Source organism: Mycosarcoma maydis, chromosome 9, assembly GCF_000328475.2.
Source record: "Mycosarcoma maydis chromosome 9, whole genome shotgun sequence".
In the NCBI taxonomy this organism is placed as follows: domain Eukaryota; kingdom Fungi; phylum Basidiomycota; class Ustilaginomycetes; order Ustilaginales; genus Mycosarcoma; species Mycosarcoma maydis.
Genome location: NC_026486.1, coordinates 18,623 through 40,862, shown reverse-complemented (window position 1 = coordinate 40,862; position 22,240 = coordinate 18,623). Strand labels below are relative to the sequence as shown.

Below are 22,240 nucleotides of genomic sequence, written 5' to 3'. Positions count from 1 at the left end.
GAGGGCCTACAGGGCAGAAGTTCCTATAGGATGCCGGAGCCCTCGTTACATTCGAGCGCGGGAGAAGGTTGGTCCACGGACTTTCTAGCCTGGGAGAGTTAGACCTCATTTGGGCCAGCCGTGTACACCCAGCCCCGTTGTTGATAACCACCACCGCTGCGAAATAACGACAGATACAAGCAAGGAGAGCAAGTAACATGGAAGCAGCAGTAGCACCAAGGATGGTAGCTCCAACATCGACTACGACGACCATGGCGACCACGCTGCTCACAAGCACTTCCAATACGTTGGGTGGTCGGCCTGGTCGCACGTCACTGCTCGAGATTCGGGACCACGCTCGGTTGATCGACCATCATGCTGCACACATTTCGAGCACCAGAAACAGCACCAGTGCATCCACCTACAGCAGCTCTTCGGCCCCACGTGCGCCTGCCGCCGGTATCTGGACTTCTCCACCGCCTTCTCACAGTGTACCAGGAGGAGAAGTCAGCTCTGATTGGACCAACCCTGATGAGCTTGAAAAGTCGAAGACAATTGCGATCAAAAACGGATGTGCTAACTCCCATACTTGTCGTCCACGCAGCCAACTGGCCAGAGCAGCGTGGTACACCCGCTTACAGACCCATTGATACCCACCTCGATCATAGCCGCCGACCTTGGGCCAACACAGTACCTGAGACCCTCTTTACCATCACCATGATTGGTCTTGGCGTTCAGGCTATCGGTCTGGCTAACACGCTCTTCAGGTAGGCTTCTTCGCTGTTCAAACTAGATGCGACTCTTTTCGACTGGATCTGACCGCATTGAAACCTTCATAATCTGTCTAAATCTAGTTTTCCAGACGTACTGTCGGCAAGATTGAGAGCGTCGATCGACTCTTCCGTTACCAGGCACCTCACGAACTTTGAGGCCTCTGAAATTCCTGACACGCTCTTTCCTTTCTCAATACTATTCGATCTTGTCCTTCCCATTTTTCTTGGCATCGACCAGCGATACAGACAGGTTGCAGAAACGGGGGCATCATGGGCTACAGAAGCTTATAAAATATAGGAATGAGAAGCGTCTCAGACATACGAGGCTACGGATTCATTGCAAGACGAGAAAGCATGTACAAGACTGGGGCGAAACTGGAATGAACAGCTCAACGTCGCAAATTTTTGCTGGCTACCAACTGCCGAACTGGAATTCTGTGTGGATTCCGGGGAGAGGCAAGGGTGTCAGTTTGTGTGTCTAGAGATTCGTGATTGGCCTGCTGACAATCGTGAATGTTGAAAAGGTGCTTACGAGAATTGCACATATTTTGAAGTTCCCAGCATTCTCCGGTGATCTTGTTCTTCTTTCCCTTGTCCTTCGGCGACCCAGCTGCGCCTGCTACGAACAAGAGAGGAGCATAATGGTCGTCTGTTGCGTGTGCATCTCGGTAGAGCGGATGTCGCATCAGCCTCAGGACTGCTTTGCCAAGCGCCGGCCGTGAGTTCTTGACGATAGCATCTTCAACCTCGGTCCTGAAGTCAAGCGCCCACTTAGCAGGTGGCAGTTGCTGGGCAAAGTTGTCGCGGAAAAGCGTGACTTGCTTCCAATTGTTTCGGTAAAGGTTGTGAACAGTACCGCCCGTGCCAATGATGAGGGTGTCTTGTTCGCGGAATGCTCGCAGAGCTTTCCCGACATCGACGATCAGAGGGGCATTGTATACCGAGAGACCTGATATGACGGTGACCTCGGGACACTGGCCTTGAGGATGCTCAGTGGTAGCAGGAAACATCCAGCAGAGGACGATAAAAGTATCGTGGATCCATTCGAGTTCGGGATCGAGTTTCGACTTGATGCCATTCTGTCGCAAGCGCGTGACGACAGCGTCCGCGAGCTTAGGAGAGCTGTTGATTTTGTAGTCAACGTAGCGAGAGGGCTCAACCCATGCTACAGGTTGCTTCTTGGGGTTGGTAGGGTTAGCGGCGACGAGAATCTCGTCGGTGGGTGATTCCCAGTGGGCTCCCATCATGATGACACGCTTGATGCCGCGTCGCATTGCCCCACGACCCATCTGTTCCCAGTAGGCTGCAGGTGTGCTCTGCTCACCCAACATCATGGTACTACCATGGCTGAAGAAGAAGACCGGCGTGGTGTTGCTTGTTGATTTGACGGCTGTTGGCATTTTTACCTCCCTGCTCGCTTGAAAAAAGTGATTGCAATTTGACTTCAGACGTCAAGGCGGCCTGCGCTAATCCTGGAGAGATGGTGTTTCTCGATGAAGATATGGAAAGAATGAGCGACGACGAAGAGCGGATCCTAACAAGGTGAGATTTGCCTCAAAAGGTCGGTCATTTCTCAAACAGACGCAATCACGAATGTTCGCAGGTGGGGAAATCGAAAGAGTCACCAGTCATGAGTATGATGCATGGCCGGCTGTAGTGGTGCTCACTCGCTCCGCTCTGCTGTGCACGATTTACTTTTCCGCGAGGGCTCCACAGTTCCGGAAGAGAACCGTCGTGCGTGTCAATCACGAATCGTGAATCGTGAATCGTGAATGGGGTCATCTTGTTTGCCCCACGAAAACGCCCTGGCTTTCATCTTTCTCCCCACTTGGTGCCGACATGTTTGATTCTAAAGCTTTGGAATGTACCTACTTGGCGTGACACTCATCGCGGCTGCACTGTGGTCTGTGTGGGGATTGGCAATTGGGAATGCAACAAAGTCAAAGTTCGGCTACAAGGGCATTGCAGAACCTCTTTCGGCAGAGGTGGAAGGTTGACTGACGTGGAGAGAACAGACACAAGTCAAAAACCTCGAAGCACTGCAATATGTTGATCAACGAGACAGTTGCAATCCTGCTTTCCTGAACCATTGTCATCTTGGACACCCTGCCACTCTTGTCTCAGCCACACCGCTGTAACTGGCAAGGATGAGTACTCAACTTCTCCGAGGTTGCAACAAGAATGATCTGTTCGAGGAAGAATCGAACGAATCCAGACTTGCACTGCCTACTCAGGTCTTTCGATTTGACGAGGTCGTCGATCATATCGAGGAAGCGCTGATTGACAAACGCGTCTCTCACAATCAGGCCTACCGCTTCAAGGTGGTTGAGACTATCTTGACATTTTTCGAGACCAGACGCAGCCAGCTGCTCGAGGCTGCTTCTCAGGATTTCAATGGCAAAGCAGCACACGCTGAGCTTGAGCTCGAGTATTCTTTGACGCTCTCTCAGGTTGCGAGTGCTCTGCAAACTCAGTGTAGGCCCAACGTTCTCGGCGGTGCTTTGCCGGATCGCTTCTTCAAGAGAATCACAACCGAGGTCAAAGGAAAGAGTGACCCCGCGCTTGTCAAGGTAACGCGAGCTGTGGGTGCGGTGCTCATTGTAGCACAACCCAAGCGACCGTTCGATGATCTCTTCGCTCCACTCGTTTCGGCGATCGCAGCGGGTAATGTTGTCTGCGCCGTGCTGTCTCCTACGCTGCCGGCTTTGAACAAAGTGATTTTGGAGCAGCTGACGACTCAGATGCCAAAGTCAGCTGTGTTCTTGGTCAATCCGCTGGATATGGCAGAGCTGCAGCATGGCGTAGCTGACCTGCGCAGCTCGGCTTGGAAGGTGTTTGAGGTGCAAATCCCAGGATCTACGCATGTGGCAACGCACGTTACGGTACCAGGCTCTGCGTACATCTCTGCATCTCTGGCCAGCGCGGCTAGCAACTCGCTGACACTCGGCTTGGGCAGCTATTCAGCCAAAGCAATTGCATCGAAACTGAAAGAGGTTGCGACCGAGGTGGTGGAAGGCGCGTCTATGTGGCTCGGCCGAGGAGTGGGAGCTCCCAAGTACCTTTTCGTTCACGAAGAGGCCTATGCCGGCTTTCGCGACGCTTTGGTTTTGGCGATTGCGACCTCGTCTGCCATTCTTGCGCCGAATGACGACGGAAGGCAGCTGGAAGAGATGGTTCTGGAAGAACAAACGGCAAGCAGCAAGGTGGGTATGTGCGGCGGAGCAGCTCGTATCCAGAAACCATTTTCCTCAGAAAAGCGTCCAGGTCCGATTGCTCTAGTCGAGGTCGACGTCAAAGCCAGCGGGGCTGCTAAGGTGAGCGCTACTATCAGCGACCGCAAGGTGGTAGCACAGATCCGGGAGCTGGCAGGGCTGGTACTGGTGGGAGTGAGCAGCACCGAGCACGCATTCAGCCTTGTTCAAGAGCTTGGTCTGCAACAGGGCCACATGGTCATCTATTCGTACGACTCTGCCGAAGTGCAACACGTGCTTCGAGAGCTGGAGCCTGCAACGCTGTCGGTCAATCATGTGGCTCCCGAGAACCTCTTTTCGAGCTACGCGCCCAAGCAGGTACTCAGCAGCGCGGTTTTGCACCACCATCATCACGCGCTTGAAAGACGTACAAAGACGGCGGATTCGTCCCAACTTCGATGGCCGCTCGAGCTGTTCCAGACGAGTAGCACAACGTACCTTGCAGCCATTCGGGACACGTCGTTGGGTCTCTCGGGGATTGCCTCGTGCTCGACTGCTTCTCAGTCTGCGCTGTCGAGGGGTTCGAGGCAAGAGAGACAGGTCGCGATGAAGAGGGCGCTGGCCATTCATCTGTCAAAGACCAAGCGGCTAGCCAACCGCTCGAGACCAGCCGTAGCTGTTCCTGTTCTCCGAGTATTTTTCCTGCAGGGGTTGTTCCTGTTCTGGGGTAGCGCACTTACGTGCACACTCGCTGGTCTGAGCTTTGGCGCTTTCAAGCTCTCGCACTGGGCCTGGACGCGATACATGAGCACTTGTGCATGATCATCTTGACCCCTTGTCGTCGTACCCAGTTTGTCTTGGTTTCGAACTTTAGAGTGGAAATGAAAAGTTGACAGGACTCAAAACCTCACCCTGGTCACACAGACACTCGCTTTCGTCGTGTATGGATAGCAATGAAGGCCCCGGTTGGGCTTGGGCTCGATCGATCTTAACTTGCCACGTACGTTTCCGAGAGTTTGTTTTTCCCATCCCTGACTCACGATTGTCAGTGTCTGTGGCGCCCCGCATATGACTCAAAGTAATACAGCGCGGCCCAGGTGGGGGCGGGGAAGGGTTCACGCGCAAATAATGTATTCACGATTAGGTTAGTAAAAGTCACGGGTGTCCATACAGCGCCCGAACGTGAACAAAAGCACCGACGATTCTATTCGTGATTCTTAAAATGTCAGGATGGAGGCAGCAGCGTGCAAAACAAAACAAAAATCAACCATCAAAAATAGTGAATACGGAATAACTACGGAATAAATTCATCACACTCACGAATGAAGAATACATAACCTATTAATAATTCCGAATAATCAAGAATTCGAACATACTCGTCACTGTACCTGAAAAAGTTGCGTTTGGTGTTCGGTGTTTTGTAATTTTGGATTTTGGCCGAGCGGCACAATCGTGATTCACGCTTCACGCTTCACGATTGGCTATCATTCATGTTTGGCTCAACTGCTGACGACGACATCACAATCGTGAATCGTTCCGAGTCAACAGTCGTGAGTCATGACTGTGCTACATTCTTAGTAATGAGCCACGAGCCTCTAGCCTGGAGACTGAAGCCTGTACGAGACAACATGCCAAGTCGTGTGTGTTGGCATGGTCCGTGGTTGGATTGCAATATTCGTGATTAATCATGAATCGTGAATAACTCACCTTACACGACAGCTAGCTGAGCCGTGTTTGAGCTTTCTTTTCCAGTTTGTGAATCTGTGAATGCCACTCACGACTATGCTTGTCCAACTTGGCCTCTTCACTATCTGCCTCTCTCATCTCGAATTTGTGGCTTCGGCAATGGTCTTGGCAGTAGCAGCACCACACAAAAGGAGACGCCTCCATTCGTCACCTTTTGATACCGAGGACAATGACGATGACCAGGTCGGTACCTCGCGCTCGCCCTCTCCTGCAGCAGACGCTCAGCCTGTATTACACATGATCTCGTCTCATCACCAACATCCTTCTGCCAATCCCCTCAATCATGCTACCGCTGCTACCGCTTCCTCGGCTGCTTCCCCCAAACATCAATGCGACATTTGCCAAAAGACATTTGTGCGACACGAACACATGCTTCGCCACCGTGCTTCGCACACCGACACGGCTTCCTATTCTTGCGATCATTGTGGAAAGCTTTTCCGCAGAAGCGATGTTCTCCATCGTCATCGCAGGTTACATGCTGCGCGTCGCGATCTCATGCTCAATGTTAACAGCTCCAAACTTACAAAGCGACAGAGATCGGCTCTAGCCAGGGTCGAGGCCGCCTGTCTTCGTTGCTCGTCTAAGAAACTCAAGTGCGACGCCGTGAGACCTTCCTGCTCACGCTGCCTTCGCAAATCAGGCGTCGTCTGCGTCTACCCCTCCTCCTCGTCCGAAGTCTCACCACCCTCACCCATCTCACGAAATCGCTCCGTTTCGATCCTTGACGATGTATGGATGCCTGACTCGTCTACCACGCTCGAATTTTCTACCAATGACCCCCACTCTCCCGTGCCTACCTCGATGCACCAGTATCCGGCGCAACCTCAAGTGCTCACTCCAGCCAAATTCTCGACTGCTGACTCTTCCATCGACTCTTCCGCACACGCAGTACGTTCAGCACAAACCTCGCAACCACCCTATCCGCGTTCAAAAGGGAGCTTCAACGCAGACTCATTCCCCGCCGCCATGATGCCGGCTTCCACCTACTTTTCCACAAATGGCGCTTCTAGCACACCAAGCTCGTACCACCAAACCGCCTCGCCTTCCGTCGAAAACTCAATTGTCGACAATCACGTCATTGGCGCAACGCCTGGTCTAATCGACATGATCCAGAACACAGCTTCATCGCTTCCGTCTACCGATGTGATTGACGAGCGCATGCTTAGCGACCTTCTCGGCTGGCTCGATGGGCACAAAGCTCCAGATACCGCCCACTCTGGTCAGATCGACTGGATTTTTGGAGACAGTCCCGAGGCGCCCCAGCTCCTCGATTGGTCCCAAATGCAAGATTGGGCCAACTTTGACCTCGCTCCGCTGTCTGCTGATGCTGTCGCTTCCAATATTCACCAAATAGAATCGATGCCGCCTCATCGCCAGCAGCAGCTTGCCCCTGTGCATCAGCGCGATGCGTCCGTCGATGGCTCAGCTCCTCACCACAGTCCGCTCTTTGTACTCAGTTCTGCAGCCGAGTTGATCCATGCACCATCGCGAACCCCGCAGACTCGATTGCAACAGCTCGCTCCCCCTCGTCCCAGTGCCCAACCTCAGACGCAGACTGCTTCGCGCCCTGAAAGCATTGACAATGTCCACGCTAGCGCCGGAACAGATTCCAGGACCATCGCTGAAGGACGATCCCGATGGAATAGCCCTGAACTCGCCGATGACGACACCGCACCCAGCGACTCGACCAGATCGGACCCGCTCGGCACCAGGCGCAAAACCGACACTGTACCCAGCAGCGACAGAACCAGCAACATCGAGCTTCCTTCAAATGCAGCACGCAACGAAAAGTCAACTTCGGGCCGCCGAGCAGCTGCCATCGAAGCGTGGCCAAATCGATGGAACCCGACCATCAAGGTCAACTCGTTGCCCAGCTTCTCCTTTGTCAAAGCCTCCGAAGAGCACCTCATGGCCGAAGACATGGCGCACGTCAAACGCGTCAGTCATGCCGCTATGCTGCGAATGGCCGAATACCTCCGCAATGCAGCTATCGACTCGCTCGAACAGCAACGTTTCGATGACACCTTTGCCACGCTCGACGCTGCTACCCTCAACGTCTATCTCCAGCTCTTCTTTCACCACTGCTACTCGTACCTTCCTGCCATTCACCAGGTCACCTTCCATCCCGACCGCTGTGATCCACGTTTGCTAGCTGCGCTTTGCGCCATCGGCGCCTTCTTCTCAGAAGTGCCAGGTAGCCGTAACGCAGGAATCTACCTTGCCAGTCTCGTTCAGATGAGCGTCAGTCGCGCCACGCTCTCCAACAACGCTCTTGCTCGCGTCACCTCTACATTTCAGTCGATTCTGCTCATCTATATGCTTTGGCGTAGTGTCGGCGTACCCTCTCGTCAGGAATACGCCGAAGCATTCAGGGGCACCTATTGCACAATGATCCGACGTTGCAGGCTACTCGAGGATATCTCGCCTCCCAGACTCCCCGCCGACGTCACCCTTGAGGATCGATGGACCGCTTGGGTTGCATGGGAGTCTGGACGACGCACTGCCTGGTCAACGCTTGTCTCCGAGACCGAGCTTTCCATTCACTGGAATCTGCCCGAGCCATTTGCACCCGACGAGCTCACCGGAAAGCTTCCGTGTGACGATCGGCTCTGGGAGGCACCCTCGGCGATTGAGTGGGCACAGACGGCCATCTTTTTGTCATCGGCCTCAAGAGTGTTTGAGGGTGAGGGCAGTCTGCTACCTCAGCCTGTCCACCAAAACGATGTTAGCAACTTTACCTGGCCTGACAACTCATATCAACTGGATGTGACTTGGGTATGTGACGTCATTCAACGCACGGCGCAGTCTTTACCACAAGGCCGTCCTTCGTCGGTGACCGAGGCGGAGAGGGAGGCCATCGCCCGCCTTTCGCCTTTCAATCGATTGTGCGTTGGATCAGCTGTGATGTTATCAACGCACCATACAATGAAGATGGTACGCTTCTGTTCGATGCTACTCGGCGACGAAGAGCAGGCCAAAGAGCGTATGCGTAGATACCTGGCTGCCGCCACCGACCTGTTGAGCCTCAACCAGGCCAGAGATGCTCGCGTAGACCTGCTCCTGCATGCAATCCAGCTCTTTGAGCTGGTATCTCCTGAGATGCTTCAAGTGCTTTCCTGCCGACGTGGTGTACCACGTATGTACGCTGCTCGACAGCGGATTTCTCGGGAGCTCAACCAAGCAAAGCCGTGGAAGACCGCGTTGATTGTTTTTCATGCCGGGCAGATGCTTCGTCTGGCGAAGCAAAGCTTGCAGAGGGCGCCGGTGGAATGTCTGCACATATTTTACGCCGCAATCGCATTGCACGCGGTCTCTGTGCTCGTTTTGCAGCAAGATGCACTTGCTCCACCAGGACAGATTGTTCGAATCGCGTTCAACGGACCTGCACGCTCCACGGCTCCTCAAGCTCCTTCGACGCATGCTGGATATGAAGCGACTGTCGGACAGACGCGGGCATGGCGAGCCGGATCTTCGGCTTCGGGCGCATCTTCGACATCACCCTCCTCTGTCGGCGGCGGATCACCATACAGCACCAGTGGAACAAGCATTACCGGTACTACACCGTCAGATGGGCGTCAGTCGACTGGGCTCGGAAGAAAGACAACGTTTATGCTCGAGTCTGTGGGCAACCTGGCGCATCCAATGGCGCCCGAAAAGTTGCTGTCGCTAGCGTCCAAGTGGTTGAGAGCAGATGACGGCGTTGGTGTGTGGCCCATCGGTCAGTCACTGGCCAAGATCCTCGATTTATTGACAACTCTAACTCCAAAACAGGCTGGAGCTTGATGTGGAGCCATAATGTGAAGTTATCATACGCCAGATTACGGTGTCACAATCCTGTGGCTGAAGACAGCAGTGTGTGCGCATGACGCAATGGGTTGGCAATGCCTGACAGGACTCGGTATAGGCTGGATGCGATAAACGCTCCACCCAGCGGTAATGCGGCGTAGCTCGGTTCTGAATGGTGTGCAGCACACCTCGTGAGCGTTCTTGACGACGGTGTTCTGCTACAGGATGTCTAGTGATGGTTGAGGTTGCGTCTGCAGTGTAGGTGCTGCACTCAGTGTAGCTTCTGATGCTCTGGTGTTCGATAACGCTGATCCACAGACCACGAGCCACAAGCGTATGTGGCAGCAATGTATTGGACTGCTGCACTAGTCGCACAAAATGCAAGATAGCACATCACAATGGCAATGGCGGCTCAACAGCAAGTTGACCGAGGAGTGGATACGATCCAGCTCACCCATAACAAGCAAAGTGCTGTCCTGTAAAATGTGTGCTCTGCTCACACGACCTGCGTGTGGCAAACCCCTGTGGGGGGAAGTCCTTTCATTCCTGACTGTGCCACCTTGCGGCGGCGCTACGACGCGTGTAACATACTGCTCAGTTCGCGTGGTGTCACACCAATTCTCAACCCAAGCTCGCCTAATCATGGTGGCATGGGAAACGAGGCGTACATCGCTGCGCGTTGAACAATGCGCCTCACATAAGCACACGCTAGCAGTGGCTCGATATAGTACAGGCACAGTGGAATTCATTGCGATTCAAGAAGGTACGATTAAACGTGAAAGATTGGAGACATTGAGCACGTGCAGGTGCGGACGCATAGAGACGCTGGCACTCAGGCTTTGGGGATCCAGAGTGCTTGGACCTGGCAGTATGCGCCCAAGCCGTTCTTGCCGTGCTCAGCGCCGATACCGGAGCTCTTGAAACCGCCAAAGGGCACAGCGGGGTGATGATGGACAAGACAGTTGATCCAGATGGTGCCGCTCTCGATTTGTCGACCGATGCGCTCGGCAGCCTGGATATCAGATGACCACACAGACGCCCCGAGACCCCATTGCGAGTCGTTGATGCGCTTGACCAAATCGGCTTCGTCCTTCCACTTGAGCAGGGGAACGATCGGACCGAAGGGCTCCTCCTGAACGAGTCGGCTGTTCTCGGGAGGGTTGTCGACAATGGTGAGTGGATAGAAGAAGCCCGGCTTCTCTTCCACTTGGCCACCAGCGACAAGGTTGAAGTTGTTCTTTTTGGCCTCCTCGAAGAATTCGCCCACTTTGTTGTACTGCATCTTGTTGTTGATGGGACCAAACATGACACCTTCCTCATTACCAGGACCCACCTTGAAGTGCTGCACTACCTGCGCCAGCGTGGCTTTGAACTCGTCGTAGATGTCTTCGTGGATGTAGATACGCTTTGCAGCAATGCAGACCTGACCGCTGTTGAAAAACGCAGCCAACAGCACATTCTGCGCTGTAGCAGCAAGATCTTTCTGTTGCGGCAGAACGACAAGAGGATCGTTGCCTCCAAGCTCGAGCGTAAATCGCTTCAGGGTGGCAGAGCAGCTCTTGGCCACGAGTTTGCCGGTAGCGGTACTGCCGGTGAAGGAGATTTTCTGGATACGAGGGTGTTCAGTGATCCAGGGACCGAGGTTGTCGTCACCCACCACGATCTGGACAACGCCGGGAGGGAAGACCTTTTGCGCCGCTTCGATGATGCGGATGTCGCAGAGAGGCGTGAAAGGTGATGGCTTGATGATGATGCAGTTTCCGGTGACGATGGCCTGAGTCACTTTCCAGAGCATGAGGAGAACAGGGAAGTTCCAGGGGACAATACCGGCGCACACACCCAGCGGAACGTATCTTTCGATTGCCTTGTGTGTGTCATTCTCGTGAACGACCTTCTCGTCGAGACGCACCTTTGCAAGCTCAGTGAACCAAGGCAGGATCGTCTCGCATTCATGCTGTGCGAATTGAATCGACTTGCCCTGCTCAGCTGTGAGCAGCTTGACGAGCTCCGGGAGCATCGCCTTGTACTCCTCGCCATACTGTTCGAGCAGCTTAGCACGCTCATCCCACGTGGTCTTGGACCAAGAGGGGAAAGCGGCGTGGGCAGCATCGACCGCCTGGTCCACGGTTTCCTTGGTGGCAATGGGTACCTGGGCAATCGCTTTCTCCGTGGCAGGGTCGATCACATCGAGCGTCTTGAAGCCCTGGGTGTCAACCGACTTGCCATTGATGACGTGCGAGAAGGGCGCATCGAGCAGCTTGGAAGCAACGCCAACAGTCATTTTGGATGCGTGAAGTAGTGGAAGATGAGCTGACGAAAGCGAGGAACTCTTTGTTATCGTGGGCAAAGGGAGAAAGCAGCTTATGCTGTCGTCGCAGGTGCAAGTGTATATATATACCCGAGACTACATGTGACTACAGAGACAGCGCTGTAGAAGGAGGGCAGCTGGCGAAGGTGGCGACCATTCGGCCAGAATGCGCGGGCGGCTGGAGCAGCAAAGCGATGGAATCAGTGCACGGGTCAACTGGACGCAAGTTGGCTGGCTGTTGCTGCTAGAATCACGTATTGCGAATGCGGGGTCGAGGGGATATCACGGCGCATGGTTGGTTACCTCCATACACTGTATAGTGCAGGTGAGACAGGACTGTTCGGTGACTGTATTGCAGTCACAGTATTTGATTCTCCGCTCCATCAGGAAGCCACAACCCGCCGACTTGCTGAGAAAAAAGCTTGCAGAGCACTTGGTTGATGACGACGGCCAGAGACCTATTGGAACTGACGTACATCAACCATCCATGATTCTTCAGACAAGCAGCCAAGTTAGTATCGCGTATCGAATCCTGAAGATTTCAGTGTCCTTGTCTGTGTTTGCATCTGCGAAATGCCTGAATCGTGGATATTTAGCCGATGGAGCAACGCTTGCGAGACTGAGGTGCTGCAGCGTGACACCTCACCTAACTTAGTCGTGAGTGTCTTGGCGTCAATCGCCAATCACGAATCGCGAGTGTCAAATAAGTTAAATAAATGGTATCAAAAATCACGGATATATTTGGCGCTGGCATGGAGCGGGGTAACACGTGTAAGTTACATACTGTATGTAAATTATGCCTTCTTCTAACTCGCTTGGCAGCCCATGCTGTGTATGTGTGCGTGTGCTGTAGAAAAACAGAGCAAGTGAAGGTGAAAGTGTAATTACGACAAGTCAAGCATGCAGTCGAGATGTTGACTGTCCGCACGATTGGTGACACACACATCTGTCCTCAGCTGTGGAGGTGCATTCGCCCACATTCGTGATTCAGACCTGGTCGTTTGTGACGATCCTCTGAGCTTAACTGTGGTCTCAATCTCGCCTTGAAGCCTTTCTGCTAACGTGTGCATATGCCTCAGTGCGGAACTCACAGCCAGGAGCGGCTTCGGCAATGAAAGATGTGAAAGCTCAGCTTCAATGCTACATAGACGCGAAGTTGACCCGACCGAGATCTCAGCGTGCAGCATAAAAGCACCTGACAAGACCATCTGAGATCCCATATCGTGTATCGCAGTCGCGCTCACGCTAACTTCACTGCCAAATAACTTACACTCACGACTTGTGACTATAATAAAATGGACAAACACACGTCGTGCGTCTATTAATGCCGCTACAAAATCGCCAACGGCCCACGGCCCACGGCCCACGGCCCACGCCCTGTCTTGTATACTCACGACTGTTACCACGGCAAGACACATTCGTGATTACCGTGTACAACGATCTACAATTATCATTTACGAATCGTGATTGTGTTGCGTACGAAGCTACTTTTTACAACATGCCTGGGACTGGGCGCTGTCCGAGACCAATGTTGACTTGTTCGCCGCTTGTGTGCTTGTGGGAACATCGAGAATAGGGCACGTTTCCCAGAAATCGTTGGGCTTGAGCGACATCATGAGCGTCTCGATGGGCATCACAGGGAAGTCCTCGACACGTGGGTTATGCGTCAGACCGAAGACAGCCCAAAGCACAATGTCGTCGTTGACTGTGCTTTCTTTGGCCTGAGAATAGGCCGCCAATCCACCCTGTTTGCCGTTGGACTGGTTGGTGAACTTTCCGCCCGCCCACAGCTCATCATCACGGTACTTGGTGACCCAGACATGGTGCCGAGCGAATTCAGCACGAGCATACGCCACAGAATCGGGGTGAGCCAATAGCAGCTGTGTGGCTGGCAAGTGCAACTTGTAGCCGACCGGTTTCTGCGAGATGGCATTGATCTTGTTTGGGTTGGTAATTTTGAAGGTTCGGTTCTTGAAAGGGTCCAAGTTGACGCCGCCTTCGTGATCTAGGACCGTCTTTTGAACAGTGTAGCCCGTTCCGTAGGGGTTGGCCAACTTGTCCTCTTCCGTGGTGAAGGGCATAGCGACACTGTCTTCGTAGTGCACCGTGTTTCCATCGCCATCGATGCGTGGATCGACTCGCACACAGAAAATGTGCTGATGGTTGGTTCCCAAAACGCCACGAGACACCACATTGCCGTATGGCGAAGTCTTGCCCGCATCGATGGGTGACACAGACAGGACACCAGTAGCGCGCACCTCAAACGAGATGGCACCGGTCTGATCAAAGTGCCAGAGGAAAATGTACTCGTAGTTGGCCACAGTGATGATGGTTTGGAGCACAAGTGTGCGTCGACGCACAACGTAAGGATTGTTGGTTCGGTAATTGGTATGCTTCATGCCGAGACCGTCGTCAACCTCGTGCATGCAGACCACGTTCTGCTGTTGCAGCAGTTCTCCGTTAGGTAGGGCCAAGTGACCGTCAAAGTAGTGGATAGCACCGAGGCAGTCGCATCCGAGGCTCAGGCTGTTGGCGGTAAAGCCACAGGAGGCATCTCCCACATCGAAAGCTTGCTTGCGGTGAAGAGGCGGCCGAGGATCTCCATAGGGGACGGTCATCTCGGACATGGAAAGCCGGTGGAAGACGGACCTGTCCTTGAATCGAAGATCGTGGAGGGTCAGGCCCTCTCGAGCGGTCCAAGAGATGCGGAAGTTCCATCCTTGCCATTCAACATTCTTGCCATTGACAGTAAACGAAGGTCCTTCAGGCTGCTGGACAACCAAGGGCTTTAGCCCGGCTCGAGGCTGGAAGTTGGGCTGAAGATGAGGCATGTATTCGCGCTCTTCCATGTTGCTCTTGGCCCATCCCTGCTTCCAGGTGTGCACCATGCCGTCGGCAGAATCGCCAGTGTAACACCAATCGACGCGGACAATCTTACCAGAGTTGACGTCGAGAACGGGCACGAAGGGCAAAGGCCAGGAATAGTGGAACGTGTCGCCATCGTGACCGGTGCGCGGAGACTTGAGATACATGAGGAATTGCATCAAGTAGGGTTGATCTTCGAAAGAATCAGCGCCGTAGATCCAAGGGTCAGAAGCAATGGGGGTCTCGGGGTCCAAGCCGAGTTCTTGAAGTGCTTGTCGGACGATGGGATCCTTGACCACTTCGGCCTCGAAAGCTTCAAGCTGGGTGATGTCGAGATTCGTTCTGTGGTTGCCTGGAACGACTGTGTGAGATTCAACTCTCTGCGATGCAACGTCAACAATTGCCTCGTGAATCTTGGCCGTCGCGGGTTCAATGTAGAGCACTTCAATCTTGCGTGGGAGGCCAGCCGGGTTCTGACCGGCGTGGAAAGCGTCTAGCCAAGGGAGGAGGACGGATTTGCGAGGCTCTTGACGCTGAACCGCCTTGAACCAAGGATCGAACCCATCATTGCGGTGGTAGTCACGGACAAGTTCGACAGCCAACTTGTTTTCAGCCGGTGTGATATCATCCAAGGGATGCAGCTGGGCGCTAGAAACCTGATTGAAAGCCTTGACAGGAACGCTAGTTGCGGCGATCGTGCCGGTCATGTCGACTGCTGTTGGTGCCATGATGATCAATAAGCTGGTCTGTAAGCCTGGTGTGGATGTCAAGGGGGTGGTTGCACGGGTTAGAAGGGCGGTTTAAGCCGCGAGAGGTTATGTTTTTAAGCAACGGTCATGGGCTTGTGGTGATGTAATGAGCGAGGAGGAGGAACCATATGCGATAAGCTCTTGCCAGTATCAAGAAGGATCTCAGAGCAGCTGCTGAACAAAAGTTGCAGACCCGAACGCATGTCCCTCAGACCATACGAGAGCGTATCGCATATTCATGACTGTGACTGAGCGCCGCTTGGCGCCATTCGTGATTCACATTCGTGATTCACGATTGTCACCTTGGCCCTTCCATTCGAGTAACAGGAATGCTGAAGTGTCAAGGGTGAGAGCCTCGGCAGAGACATCACTCACAGAATGCTACTCTGTGCCAGGCAGCTAGCTCCACAGCAGCAGCAGCCGCTAGGCGAAAAGGCCGCACATTTTCGCGTCCAGCCTAATCTAAGCCGCTGCATGTTTAGAAATAAGCGGCGCGTTCCGATTGGCTCGCTCGCTTGCTTGCCACAGTCTTGATTGCGAGCCCAAGATAGTCACACTCGCTTCCTTGTTGCCGTGTGACAATCACGAATTCGTATGCCACCGCGTGTAGCCACAACGCCGTGCTATAACACCTCGAAACGATCGAGTCGCAGTCGGACATCAGTTCACCAATCGTATGTCGCCGCTTGTATTTTGCACATTGATATAAGTCACGCGGTGGTGGGCACCCATCGCTGACCGCTTTGACAGCGTTTGGTTTTGCCGTACATTGAGGCATTGAGCCATTGGATTTGTGACAAGGCCGGAACAATCGCCTGTCGATTCGAGCAGGCGGGGTAGGCGTTGACTACGTCTGGTCGCTGCGCCATGTGGGTACGTGGATCTGTAAGTGAACGGGTCAATTCTGTATAGCACGTTACCCTGCAACTCACGCACTGTTCGGGTTGCACTGACCATGCAGACCCTTGTTGCATGATAAGCTGAATCACGATTATGATACTGACTATCGCTTATCGCTTCGCGTTCGGGAATCGAAGGGCCGGATTAGCTTGGCAAGCTCGCATCTGGGGGCCAATCCAGGTAGAGAATGAGCCCCTTCCCCCCATGCAAAGTAACATGACCGTTTTTGTAACAGCTATCATGTTGGATGAAGCGATGGATAAGCCCGCTTGAAACTCCTTCCAGATAGCGGTAAGCCTCGATAGCCGCAGGAGACCCACGACATGTGAGTTCGCCTCTGCAATTGTCAGGATTGGTTGCGGTGTAGGTCATGTAAAACTAGTATCACCACTACCTTGCTGCTCGGATAGTATAACTAGTCTAGCTGGTGTCGAACTGCGCCGCGTCATCTGGTCAAATCGGTACTCGAGCGAAGCAAAAGTGTCATACATCGAGGTGCCAACTCTTTCAACCATCGATGTTCAAGATGGACGTCGAAATCAAGGGCGTGTCAGCGAAACACCATGGCTCGGCCGCACAGATCACTGTCTCGGAATTGGATCATCAAGCTCCCGTTACGTTCGTCGGAGATCGCGGCGAGGAGCAGCCACGCACCTACCGTGCTGGTGAAGCGGTGCTGGGTAAAAAGCTGAGCACGCTTGGAGCCGTTGCTCTGGCCTATACTTCGCTCTCGACCTGGATTGCGTATTCGGCCAGCGCGGCCACTGCGTTGGCTAGCGGAGGTGCCAATGTGCTCGTATGGGGTATGCTCATTGTCGGATTTGGAAACATGGCTGCTGCTATCACTATAGCGGAGCCTGCATCGCAATTCCCCAGCGCTTCTGGTCAAGCTGCATGGGTTTATCGGCTTCATGGCCGTTTCCTTTCGTACGTGACTTCTTGGGCCGTATTGCTGGGGTACGTGTTTCTCAGCGTTGCTGGCCAGCTGATCACGTCGACGATCCTGCTAGCGATGATCAACCTCACCTTTCCGTCGTATGTGATCGAGAGATGGCACGTTTCGGTGTGTTGCATCGCAGCAGCTGTTTTCGCCTTTGCGATTTCGAGCTTTGCAGCCAAATTGGTGTCACGCCTAAACGTGTTTGCGTTCACGTGGTCGGTGGTGGGTTTGCTCGTTGTGGTTCTTACCCTGCTCATCCAGTCTCGAGGCAGCTACAACACGGTCGAGTTTGCGCTGGTCGATATCACGAACCTGTCGGGATGGGGCGACAACTTTGTTCCGTGGGTGCTAGGACTTTCGCAAGCTGCGTTGGCGACCACGGCGATGGATGCGCCGAGCCACTTTTCGGAAGAGATGGCCGATCCATCACGTCAGGTGCCGTTGGCCATCTTTGGCGGGCTGGGGGTGAGCGTCTCGGTGACGTTGGGATACGCATTCGTGCTCGTCTTTACGCTACCTCAACTCGAAGACATTATCTCAACACCGACTGGGTTCCCGTTTGCCGAGATCCTTCGCATCAAGACGTCGCGATCAGGAGCGATTATTTTGCTACTGATCCCCCTGATCTCGTTCTTGATTACCATGGCGGATGTGGTGATGGCCACGAGTAGGTGCATCTACGGCTTTTCTCGGCAACGCGGATTTCCATTCTCGAGCTACTTTGGTACCATCAACGCCAGCTTTGACTCGCCGATACGTGCTGGTCTGGTGGTGTTGATCAGCCAAAGCCTGATTTGCTTGATCTACATTGGCAATACGGCAGCTTTCAATGCACTCGTCTCGGCACCTACGCAACTGCTGGCAGTGTCTTACTCGATTGTTGCCTACGTCTGCCTTGTCTCGAGATGGAAGGCAGGCAAACAAAGAGCATTGACCGGCACTGACAAGACAGGCAGCGTCGGTACCAACTCGCCGGGCTCAGAATATGAAAGTGCATGGAATCCACCGTTCAAGATGCCGACGTGGCTGACTGTCTCAGCCAACGTGACCACCATCGTCTTTACGGTGCTGCTCTGCGTTTTTCTTTCACTGCCGCCGACGTACCCTGTGACGAGCGCCAATATGAACTACACTTCGGTGTTTTTGGTGGGCAGCTTTGTCTTTCCAGCCGTGTGTTGGAGCCGCTACAAGGGAGTATACAAAGGACCGCTGGTGCATTGACAGCTGAGCAGCGGCTCGAGAAGCAGACCACACACACACACTACGGATGATGTACAGCTGTCACTTTAACATTGTAGCACATGGACCCACAACCCACGACTAGGGCACAAGAATCGTGAATTGTGAATCGTGAATCGTGAATAGAGCTTGTGTACTATTGCGTCACTCACTGTTGTGACGATCGCAGTCGAAGCTTGAGGCCAATCAACTAGTTTGTAGCATCGATGTGGCGTCGTGCAGCTTTCGGGTCACGAGTCGTGAGTGTTGTCGAAGATCAGAGAACTCGGAAGCACCTAATCATCTCAACGAGAGAGCTTAAGCTTGGGATAGAATACGTGACAACTTAACTTAGCTGCTCAAAATTGTGAATTTGGACACGGCGACTCGGCGAACCATGTGATGCTAGAATGCAGACTTTGTGTGGTATGAAACGCCGTTCCTCTCGGAAAAGCCGGTGGTGATAGTTTTACAGTAACTCTGTCCGAAGTGTGCCGAGCATCAGAGCTAAGGCGGGGACAAAAATATTAGAAATCGGCTTCCAGAAAGCACAACCTGCAAGGTCACACACAAAGTAATGCACCACAATCGTGAATGTCACACAGTTGATGAAATGAATTTCACAGTTACCAGCCGCGAGTATTTGTGCAGTTACGGTATCACGTATCGGGTTTTTTTAGCTCATCCAGTCTCTATTGGCCTGTGCTGCTCATCTCCTGCTTTTGTGATTATTAATACCATTTTGCCAATCTTAAGGAAAATATTAATTAAAAATAAAGTAATAATAACGAGTTGATCTCGAATCCCTTAACCCCACTCGCGACTTCTGTGGGCTTCCACCGCCAGAAGCTGCCACAGTCGCGCTCAGACTCTACCTCTACATGAGCTTTGCCGCGCGCAGAATCATTAATGCTGCACTTACATACTGTAGCGTTGCACGTCTGAATTGCGAAATTTGCGATTGGCTACAGCTTTTCAACTGCACTGCGCACCGATCAGCTCAGCCGACTCGTGACTGGTTCCCATCTTTCCCATCTCGATCTAGCTCGCCCGTGCCTGCGACATTGTCGCTTTCAACTGGTCACACTCTTTACAGTCAGTCTGAATGGTGTTTTTGCCACCTCACGCCTTCTCGGCTGGGATGTCTTTGCATGGTGCAAATTGCACTTTGTCTGCCCAGTCGCTTGTCCACGCTCTTCCTGTGTGTGCTTGCTATTCACCTTGCAGCCTCTGCCGTTCCGCCATTTTCACGCAACGCTTATGGCTGCCACTGTCCGTGCCCTGCTTCGTATATATTCTGACCTTCTCTCCATCACTGTTTGCACATCCGTGAAACCATCATCCGTCTTTCCGCCGCGACACCTTGTTTACCCGACACGTAAACACTTCGGTGCCTCTCTTGCGTAGCGCTTCAACCTTTCCTTTGTCTGCTTTCACTTCAGCCTCTCCTTCTCCCTTACTCTCTCCTCTCAAGCCTTTTCGAGTCACTCGGTCAAAATGGGAGAGTGTCCATTTGCTCACCAGGCCAACGTCGATCGCAAGCGCGTTCCCGCTGCGGGTTTTGGTACTAAGAACAGCGATTGGTGGCCTAACGCTGTCAAGCTCAATGTGCTCCGTCAGCACCAGGCAAAGTCGGATCCGTTCAATGCAGAGTTCGACTATGCTGCTGCCTTCAACAGCCTTGATTACGATGCTCTCAAGAAGGACCTCACCCATCTGATGACTGATTCGCAGGACTGGTGGCCTGCCGACTATGGTCATTACGGTGGCTTCTTCATTCGAATGTCGTGGCACGCTGCCGGTACTTACCGTGTCCAAGACGGTCGCGGCGGCGGAGGAGAGGGTCAGCAGCGATTCGCTCCCCTCAATTCGTGGCCAGACAACGGAAACCTGGACAAGGCTCGTCGCCTCTTGTGGCCTATCAAGCAAAAGTACGGCAACAAGATCTCGTGGGCAGATCTCCTGCTCCTTGCGGGCAACGTCGCTCTCGAGTCGATGGGCTTCAAGACGTTTGGTTTTGCCGGCGGTCGTGCTGACACTTGGGAGGCTGACCAGTCCACCTACTGGGGTGGCGAGACCACTTGGCTCGCAAACGACGTCCGTTACGAGGAGGGCACCAAGAACGGTGGCGACATCAACGACCTCAAGAACCGCAATCTCGACCACGCTCTTGCCGCCTCGCACATGGGTCTTATCTACGTCAACCCCGAGGGACCCAACGGTGAGCCTGACCCGGTTGCTGCCGCCCACGATATCCGCACCACCTTCGGCCGCATGGCCATGAACGACGAGGAAACCGTCGCTCTTATTGCCGGAGGCCACACCTTTGGCAAGACTCATGGTGCTGGTAACCCAGATCTCGTCGGCCCCGAACCCAACGGCGCTCCCATCGAGGCTCAGGGCTTCGGTTGGACCAGCAAGCATGGTTCTGGTAAAGCTGGCGATGCGATTACCTCGGGTCTCGAGGTTGTCTGGACTAGCAAGCCTACCGAGTGGTCCAACCTCTACCTCAAGTACCTCTTTGAGTTCGAGTGGGAGCACGACAAGTCGCCCGCTGGCGCCAACCAGTTTGTCGCCAAGAATGCCGACGCCATCATCCCCGATCCCTTCGACCCATCCAAGAAGCGTCGTCCTACTATGCTCACCACCGATCTATCGTTGCGCTACGATCCTGCCTACGAGAAGATCTCGCGTCGCTTCCTTGAGAACCACGACGAGTTTGCCGACGCCTTTGCCCGTGCCTGGTTTCAACTGCTCCACCGTGACATGGGTCCTCGCGCCCGCTGGCTTGGACCCGAGGTGCCCAAGGAGATCCTTATCTGGGAGGACCCCGTGCCTACCGCCGATTACGCTCTCGTGGACGACCGCGACCTTGCCGGCTTGAAGCAGGCTATTTTTGCCACTGGCGTCGAGCCTTCCAAGTTCCTTGCCACCGCCTGGGCTTCCGCTGCCAGCTACCGAGACAGTGACAAGCGCGGCGGTGCCAACGGTGCTCGCATCCGCCTTGCACCGATGAAGGACTGGGAAGTCAACAATCCTCAGCAGCTCGCTGAGGTCATCAAGGCTCTCGAGGGCGTTCAGCAGCAGTTCAACTCTTCCAACCAAGGTGGCAAGAAGATTTCGATTGCTGACTTGATCGTTCTCGCCGGTAACGCAGCGCTTGAGAAGGCATCGGGTCTCCCCGTTCCCTTCACTCCTGGTCGTACTGATGCTACCCAGGAGCAGACCGAGGTCGACACCTTCGAGTTCCTCAAGCCGGTCGCCGATGGCTTCCGCAATTACGGCCAGTCCACCGACCGTGTTTGCGCTGAACAGATCCTCATTGACCGCGCCAACCTGCTCACTCTCACCCCTCCCGAGCTCACTGTCCTCATCGGCGGTCTCCGCGCTCTTGGTCTCAACTACAACGGCTCGTCACACGGTGTCTTGACTCACCGCCGAGGCCAGCTCTCGAACGACTTCTTTGTCAACCTCCTCGACATGAGCACCGAGTGGAAGGCTGCTGACGGTGGCAAGGGCGAGGTCTTCGACGGTGTCGACCGCAAGTCAGGCCAGAAGAAGTGGTCTGCTACCCGTGCCGATCTTGTCTTTGGCTCTCAGGCTGAGCTTCGTGCCCTCGCCGAGAACTACGCTCAGGCCGACAACGCCGACAAGTTCAAGAAGGACTTTGTGACTGCCTGGAACAAGGTTATGAACCTGGATCGTTTTGACGTCAAGAAGAGCAACATTGCCCGTGCCAGGTTCTAACCATGCTCCGCTCCAATCACTGATGCTGTAGTAGTAGT

The 22,240-nt window shown here is 53.8% G+C and overlaps 8 protein-coding genes across 8 annotated transcripts; 5 read left to right on the top strand and 3 right to left on the bottom strand.

The window, feature by feature from the left end:
- Window positions 1-251: 251 nt before the first annotated feature.
- UMAG_03406 (uncharacterized protein) lies at window positions 252-908 on the top strand (the record flags this gene model as incomplete). Its single annotated transcript, XM_011391577.1, has 3 exons — window positions 252-552; window positions 584-746; window positions 842-908. The coding sequence occupies 3 exons, from the start codon at window positions 252-254 to the stop codon at window positions 906-908; spliced, it is 531 nt and encodes a 176-aa protein (XP_011389879.1).
- A 256-nt stretch (window positions 909-1,164) lies between these two features.
- Window positions 1,165-2,152, bottom strand: UMAG_12229 (uncharacterized protein; the record flags this gene model as incomplete). The annotated part of the gene is made up of 2 exons (XM_011391813.1): window positions 1,165-1,187; window positions 1,285-2,152. The coding sequence occupies 2 exons, from the start codon at window positions 2,150-2,152 to the stop codon at window positions 1,165-1,167; spliced, it is 891 nt and encodes a 296-aa protein (XP_011390115.1).
- A 747-nt stretch (window positions 2,153-2,899) lies between these two features.
- On the top strand, window positions 2,900-4,765 carry UMAG_03404 (uncharacterized protein; the record flags this gene model as incomplete). The annotated part of the gene is made up of 1 exon (XM_011391576.1): window positions 2,900-4,765. One exon carries the CDS (start codon window positions 2,900-2,902, stop codon window positions 4,763-4,765), a length of 1,866 nt encoding a protein of 621 aa, XP_011389878.1.
- Window positions 4,766-5,788: 1,023 nt separating this feature from the next.
- UMAG_03403 (uncharacterized protein) lies at window positions 5,789-9,472 on the top strand (the record flags this gene model as incomplete). The annotated part of the gene is made up of 1 exon (XM_011391575.1): window positions 5,789-9,472. One exon carries the CDS (start codon window positions 5,789-5,791, stop codon window positions 9,470-9,472), a length of 3,684 nt encoding a protein of 1,227 aa, XP_011389877.1.
- Window positions 9,473-10,307: 835 nt separating this feature from the next.
- On the bottom strand, window positions 10,308-11,756 carry UMAG_03402 (Indole-3-acetaldehyde dehydrogenase; the record flags this gene model as incomplete). Its single annotated transcript, XM_011391574.1, has 1 exon — window positions 10,308-11,756. One exon carries the CDS (start codon window positions 11,754-11,756, stop codon window positions 10,308-10,310), a length of 1,449 nt encoding a protein of 482 aa, XP_011389876.1.
- A 1,511-nt stretch (window positions 11,757-13,267) lies between these two features.
- Window positions 13,268-15,376, bottom strand: UMAG_11068 (uncharacterized protein; the record flags this gene model as incomplete). The annotated part of the gene is made up of 1 exon (XM_011391774.1): window positions 13,268-15,376. One exon carries the CDS (start codon window positions 15,374-15,376, stop codon window positions 13,268-13,270), a length of 2,109 nt encoding a protein of 702 aa, XP_011390076.1.
- Window positions 15,377-16,823: 1,447 nt separating this feature from the next.
- UMAG_03400 (uncharacterized protein) lies at window positions 16,824-18,458 on the top strand (the record flags this gene model as incomplete). The annotated part of the gene is made up of 1 exon (XM_011391573.1): window positions 16,824-18,458. The coding sequence occupies one exon, from the start codon at window positions 16,824-16,826 to the stop codon at window positions 18,456-18,458; it is 1,635 nt and encodes a 544-aa protein (XP_011389875.1).
- Window positions 18,459-19,952: 1,494 nt separating this feature from the next.
- UMAG_11067 (putative catalase 2) lies at window positions 19,953-22,202 on the top strand (the record flags this gene model as incomplete). The annotated part of the gene is made up of 1 exon (XM_011391773.1): window positions 19,953-22,202. One exon carries the CDS (start codon window positions 19,953-19,955, stop codon window positions 22,200-22,202), a length of 2,250 nt encoding a protein of 749 aa, XP_011390075.1.
- Window positions 22,203-22,240: the final 38 nt, after the last annotated feature.